Source organism: Phallusia mammillata, chromosome 6, assembly GCF_965637545.1.
Source record: "Phallusia mammillata chromosome 6, kaPhaMamm4.hap1.1, whole genome shotgun sequence".
NCBI classification, from domain to species: domain Eukaryota; kingdom Metazoa; phylum Chordata; class Ascidiacea; order Phlebobranchia; family Ascidiidae; genus Phallusia; species Phallusia mammillata.
Window position 1 is genome coordinate 13,707,333 of NC_137257.1, and position 6,570 is coordinate 13,713,902.

Here is a 6,570-nt window from a genome sequence, read left to right on the forward strand (position 1 = left end):
TTGCAAAGAAGCAGTTTTTCATAATCATGAAATACTGAATGGGCATGATTTTGAAATGTAAATAAAGTTTAGTTCTTTACAAAGTGTATGCCTTAAACAAATAAAAAAGACAGTTTATCAGACGTTGGCACGGCGGTAAATTATAGGGCAAAAATTGGCACGCCACCGAGTTTGAGTTGGACACCCCTGCTCTAAATAAAGCCAGATCGCAGACCAAGCATGGCTGGAGCTCCATCTGTGCACGCTCGTTCCAGTGATTTCCACGATAGTTGGTTATCCTCAAAAAAGTTTGACACAATATTAAAAATATCTGCCGATGTTGCACGACTTTTTAAATGAGTGGTAGAATAGCATTTCCTCTTTTATCGTGTTACCTGACATGAAACGAACATACATCAGAAGCTGAGAACAGTTTCCAATATCTGTGGTTTCATCACATTGTATAGCAAAGAAAGGAGACTCTTTTATTTTTACAAGTAGTTGATCTTTGATATCCTGGGACATTTCATCGATTCTCCCTTTGACGGTGTCATTTGATAGTGAAATTTGAGAAAGTGCATCTGCTTTATCCTCGTCCAGTAAGAGTTCTGCCACGAGCATGCTAGGTTTTACATGAGACTCCCCAATGCTACGGCTCTTCTTATTCTTTGCCACCAGCATGGCAATATCGTAAGATGCCCTAACAACATTCAAAGATTTTTGCTGAAACGTCCCAATCATGTCCAACTTAACCTTCTTCAATGAGCGGCTTCTCATTTCAAAGAATGCGTTAGGTTTGTTGACTAAGGTAGGATGTGCTGTTGACAAGTGTCGTTTTAAGCGCGAGGGACGCATTGCATCATTGCTAAACGTCTTGTAACAAATTGAACACTGTGGGACTTCTGTGTCACCTTTTTGCGGTGGTACTAAATACCGCATGTGGCCGCATGGGACCGCATGTTATCACACGGCAGGAATCTTTGAAGGACTTAAATATGCTTTTACGAAAAAATAATTTTGCGGACTTTTGAAAGCGCTTATGGTTAGAGCTATTAGGGTTGGGTGAAGGTTTGAAATTAAAATCAATCTAGAATCTGGTCTATTTTACCCCTGAATTCTTACATTTCACATAACATAGTGCACTTTAAGAGGAATCACATGCGGTCACATGCGGCCACATGCGGTCACATGCGGTATTTAGTACTACCCACCTTTTTGCAGTGGCGGCTCGTGCCTAAAATTTCTGGGGGTGCTGCTCCAATTTTTAGCCTTTATTGGACAAATATAAGTTGCCAATATATAGAAAAGCCACAGTTCTAGTTTTCTAGTCATTGTTTGTGTAGAAAAACAAGTAATACAAATCTTAATTAGCAACTCCATTATGACGTAATGGTTGTTACGCAATAATGTACCCGGGTGTAAACAGCAGACGGTATCATTGGGGAATTTTGTTTACTTGCACAGCGACGGGCCAAACTCAACAACATGCAGTAATAATGTGGCACAAAAACACACGTGACACAGTCTCGAAACAAAGCGGTTGTAAATACGGTAAAACACAACAACAGTATAAAGAAAAAAATTATAAATAAATGAGTCGAAAAAGGTCGAAGTATTTCAATTGGACAACATTTAAGTAAAACTGGTCATAACAATGACTACTAACTAACACACTTGTTATTCAGTCATTAATATGGCCATGTATCATTTAAGTACCTTATAGCCACAGTCAGCATTTTCAACATATTCCATTACACGTCACAGATTATAATTGTCGCACACAAAAAAAACCATAAAGCTTTTTATTTGTATCATAATTGACAAATTCAACAACCACATTACATTTGTGTCAGAACTTGTTTATTCAACATCTTTTCTTAATTTTTGTGTACAATTATTAATTGTTTGTAAGTTTCTTAACTGCTAAACTTGCTGCTTTATTTCGTGGCAAATAGCTTATAATTCCTTTTTCTAAGTACAAAACTCTGCAAGCTTTGAAAATTACAACACTCTCACTTAAATTTAAAACATATTATTAAACCTTATGCTTCCTTTTTACAACCAAAATGAATCATAAAGCTATAGTTTAAGCAAAATAATTGATAGCATCTTCCTTGATTTCCAAATGACAACCAAGAAACTTTGTTTTTTCTATTTAATGCTAGCACTGCAAGTGCAAGTCTTTTAGGAAATAATGGTGTTCCTTAGAAAAGTTTGCATACTTTTCCAGAAACGTTTTGCCTTTAAGAGACTCATGGAAATTGATGGCTAACTGGCTTTTCCTTCAAAAGTTTCAGTAACTTTTCTAACAACAGGATATGTTTGGTGGTCACTACTATCTCCCCTGTAGAATGTTCATTCTTAAGAAGCATTTCCTGTGAAGCAATTTAGCAGCTACTGTTTAAAGAAACATAACATGTCCATTATATCAATACACAAGATTGCACTTGGTTGCAAATACTGTCCACATGGTGTGTTAAGAAACCAAAACTTGAAATTGTCATCACTAAGGTATTTCACAATTCCTGTTGCTTGTGTTGTTATCACTAAGGTATTTCAAAATTCCTGTTGCTTGTGCAATTGTTTGTTCTGCATTTAATATTGCCTGAATTCCAGTGAGGCATTTAACTTCACAGTGTGAGTAGTTCTTGTGGTTGCATATTCCTGCATGACATATTTGGAATAGAAGATGTTTTATCCCAGTTTGCTTAACTTTTTATTCAGGTTTTTATTATAAATGTTAATCGTGACTTTTCAAAGTGTTAGATTACCTTTCTCTTTTTCAAGGTGGTAGATACACTTTCCAATTCAATGATAACTGCAAAAACTGAAGCTCATTTAAGCAAGATTCACACCAGACGCGGTTGGCGGCAAGTGGCGCGTTTTTGCGTTCGACGGCAAGCGACGGGGTATTCACACCAGACGGCGTCATGCCGTGACGGCGTGATTTTTTCGCTTGAAACGGCTGACGGCAAAGTTAAATCAGATTTAACTTTTCCGTCAGCCGCACTACTTGCAGACTGAAGAGCTGCGTGCAGGACATTGTTGCAACGGGACCATTTCGTAGTTTTAAGTTAGTTTGCTTGAGGATAGAAGGTTTATGTAATACTTATTTATGGTAAGGGTACAATTTGTCTTTCCCTAATATTTTTTTTAAAGTGTCGCTGAAAAGAATGAGAGACACGATGAAGTGTGCAATAATGTTGGTTTGACTTAATTATGTTGGTGTTGTGTTGTAGACTTTTGTTAAAATAAACTTTTGCTAAAATACAATGGAATTCAATGAAATGCTGATACAGTTGGTGCAGGATTCTCCCTGTATATATGATTCTGGTAGCAGCCAGTACAAGGATCAGAAGCGGAAAGAAAATGTGTGGAAACATATTGCTCAACAAACTGGCCAGACAGGTAAGACTTGAAGCCTGGGAAATTATTTTTATCATGACATGATTATCATTGTTGTAGTTGAAACTTGCATGAAGCGCTGGAAGAGTTTGAGAGACCGCTTTGCTAAAGAAAAAAGGAAGATTGAAAATGCACAAAAAAGTGGTGCTGCTGCTGCAAATCTGCCAGGGTGGGAGCACTATGAGGCTCTTAAATTTTTGCAAGATCATTTGAGGCATAAAGTGTGAGTGATTTTTAAAATAAATAGAATTTTTTTAAATGTGCTCCGTTAACAAACATGGTTTCTTGTAGGACTGTTGGCAATTTTCCCCAAACCTCAAGTCCAATTATTGACTTTACACAAGATGAGGCTACAGCTGAAGATGGTATTTTTGTATTTGTTTGGTTTCATTTAATTCAACTTAACATATACTTTGGTTATATTTTGCAGAAGTGATAACACTTGAGGTGTTGGATGAGGGGTCCGGTTCAGCCACTCCATCAAGTGCATCTGTGCCGTTCACATCAAAACCATCCAAAAAAAGGAAACGTTCTGATCAAGCGGAAATGGATGTAGGTGTATGTAAAAAAATGTACATACTTTTCGTAACATGTTTTATGTTGTTTCAGGAAAACGTTTACAACATGCTTTGCCGCAATACAGCAACCATGGGAGAAATCAGAGGAGAAATCAAAGCAGCAAATACAGGGCAACAAAATGATGAGTTCACCAACTTTGGACAATTCGTGGCATCAAGCCTTAGAAAGTTGCCTGAAGAAAAAGCTTATGCTTCCATTGCATTCATTTCCGAACATCTGCGAACACAACGGTTAAGTTCGCAGTAACAAGCAATTTTTTTAGTGTCTTGCCCTTTTTGTATGCTTTTTTGCACTTTTCTACAGTCTAGTTGTTTTCAATTGCATATCCTCGTGGTGTTGTGTTACCTCTTCATACTTTCTCTTCTGTATCCAGTGTCAAAAATTTTTTGTGCAATGTATAGTGTCTTGTATTTTTATATGCAAGTTTTTACTTTTTTATATTCCAAGTGTTAATTGTGTGTACTCACGGTGTTCTGTTACCTCATTACATTTTTTGTTCTGTATTATTAGCCAATGTTTTTGCTGTTTCTGGATTTTCAAACACGAAAATGTGCAAAAGCTTTGTTTGTTTTATTGAAGATGTACAAAAAGAAATTTAACAAAACAGTGAATGAAAAGAACTAGGTTCATATGTAGCAAAGGTAAGGCAGAACAAAAAAAAAATATAACACAAACCTAATGCATCATTTACATTCTGTGGATAACAGCATTTTGCCATGGCAGTGCACCATTGTCAGAATTAAAATAGTCTTTGTATTGGTCACGGATAAAAGCAGCACCTCTGGTATATGTATTTGTTCCCATTCTACCAATAGATTGGAAATTTAAATAACTCTCAATTTCTGATCTCCACTCCCCCAAAACCACATTACCCATTCGATCTTCCCTATCAACAAATGAAGGTGTGCAATATGCATTACGAACATTTTGTCTGCTTTTGATCTGCAAAAAATTGTGCAAACAACATGCAGCTTTTGTAAATGCAACCACTCTTTCTGGCTTAGCGATAATGGGTCTTCGAAATATCCGCCACCGAGTAGCCAAAATGCCAAAAGTGTTTTCAATAACACGTCTAGCCCGAGAAAGTCTGTAATTAAAAATACTTTTGTCAGCAGGTAAATTTTTTCCAGGATACGGTCGCATTAGGTTTTGGCGCAGTGGAAAGGCAGCATCACCGACAATACAATATGGTACACATACACTGGTGTTGGGCAAACATGCCTGACTGGGAACGTTTAAATCCCCACTCATAAATCTTTTACCAAATTCTGAGTTGGCAAACACCCCACCATCACTATGTCTTCCTGAATCACCAATATCAATCATAGTAAAACAATATTGTGCATCACATACTGCAAGCAAAACAATGCTATGTGAGCCTTTATAGTTAAAGAACTCAGATCCGGCACCTGCAGGTGCTTGAATGACAACATGTTTGCCATCAATTGCACCTAAGCACATCGGAAAGTCCCACATCTCATTAAATTCTTGAGAAATTTTTTTCCACTCTTGCTCAGTTGATGGTGGTTTGAGAACCTCCGGCATCAACACATCCCAAAGTGCTTCACAGGTCTCCAAAATAATGTTGTTGACTGTTGAGTGCCCGGCCCGGAAACTTAAAGAAATGGTGGACTGAGAATCACCAGTAGCAAGATACCTATTTGTTAAAAAGTTAAGAATTTTAACCTTCCACAATATATGTTTACGCTTATTAAGTATGTGCCAAATACCTCAAGGTAATTGCAAGACGTTGTGCTGGTGAAATGGCTTTCCGGTAATGTGTGTCCTTCTTTGCTATTAAATGTTCCACTTTGTGTAGCAATTCATAAAAAGTTGCTACATCCATGCGAAAGTATTTGTGAAAACTCTCCTCATCTGCATGCATATCTTCAACCAAGTTAAATTCTCCCAATATTTCTCGGTCTTGAAATATAGGCCGAACCCATTCCCTGCACAAGGTACACTTATGTCATGCAAATAACATGTTTGTTTGGGGGCATTAAATGGCAAACTGTATTACCTTCTTCGGCGACGGATCCTCATCCACATTACAACCAGCAATATCATTTGCTGATTCAAAAGCAGTAGCAAAAGTAGGTCTAAATTGTTCATGTTGTTGAGATATTTGTCTTAATAAATAAAAAACATTCATGATTGTTTGATTTTTTACTGGGGTGGAGTTTAATATACTCCTTCTGTCAAGCACTGTCTGTCTGTCAAGCACACTGACCCACTTTGTTTGGCTATAAGCGTCCAACAGCGCAAATAACAATGGACACATAAGTTATGAGCCGTTACTTTTCGTGCCCTTTTGACTTTGGCAAAGCCTTTGTTCAGTACAAGATCGATTTCCTATCCCGCTGTGTTTGCAAGACAAAAAAAACTTCGTCGCCGCGTTGGCGCCAAACGCACAGCTGGTGTGAATGCCGTTTTTGCGTCAGACGTTGCGCGGAAAAAACGCGATCAACCGTTGCCGCCGCTAATCGCCAGCCGCCACCGTCAACCGCGTCTGGTGTGCAGAGCCCTTTAGTCGAAATGCAAGAATATTTTTTTCTAACGTTTTGGCTATTCCAACATTTTTCTCAAGATCACCACAACGTGTTACCA

The 6,570-nt window shown here is 37.8% G+C and overlaps 2 protein-coding genes across 2 annotated transcripts; one reads left to right on the plus strand and one right to left on the minus strand.

The window, feature by feature from the left end:
* Positions 1-300: 300 nt before the first annotated feature.
* LOC145234299 (protein FAM200C-like) lies at positions 301-756 on the minus strand. The gene has a single exon (XM_080099040.1). The coding sequence runs from the start codon at positions 754-756 to the stop codon at positions 301-303; it is 456 nt and encodes a 151-aa protein (XP_079955166.1).
* A 2,235-nt stretch (positions 757-2,991) lies between these two features.
* LOC145232389 (uncharacterized) lies at positions 2,992-4,523 on the plus strand. The gene is made up of 5 exons (XM_080097001.1): positions 2,992-3,387; positions 3,445-3,607; positions 3,676-3,749; positions 3,815-3,936; positions 3,994-4,523. The coding sequence occupies exons 1-5, from the start codon at positions 3,252-3,254 to the stop codon at positions 4,207-4,209; spliced, it is 711 nt and encodes a 236-aa protein (XP_079953127.1). The 5' UTR covers positions 2,992-3,251; the 3' UTR covers positions 4,210-4,523.
* Positions 4,524-6,570: the final 2,047 nt, after the last annotated feature.

Excerpts from the sequence above, each read along its gene's own strand:
- LOC145234299 (XM_080099040.1), bottom strand. The coding sequence starts at position 756 with ATGAGAAGCCGCTCATTGAAGAAGGTTAAGTTGGACATGATTGGGACG.
- LOC145232389 (XM_080097001.1), top strand. The coding sequence starts at position 3,252 with ATGGAATTCAATGAAATGCTGATACAGTTGGTGCAGGATTCTCCCTGT. Across the intron at positions 3,608-3,675 it reads GATCATTTGAGGCATAAAGT|GACTGTTGGCAATTTTCCCC; the intron begins GTGAGTGATTTT and ends GGTTTCTTGTAG. Across the intron at positions 3,937-3,993 it reads CTGATCAAGCGGAAATGGAT|GAAAACGTTTACAACATGCT; the intron begins GTAGGTGTATGT and ends ATGTTGTTTCAG.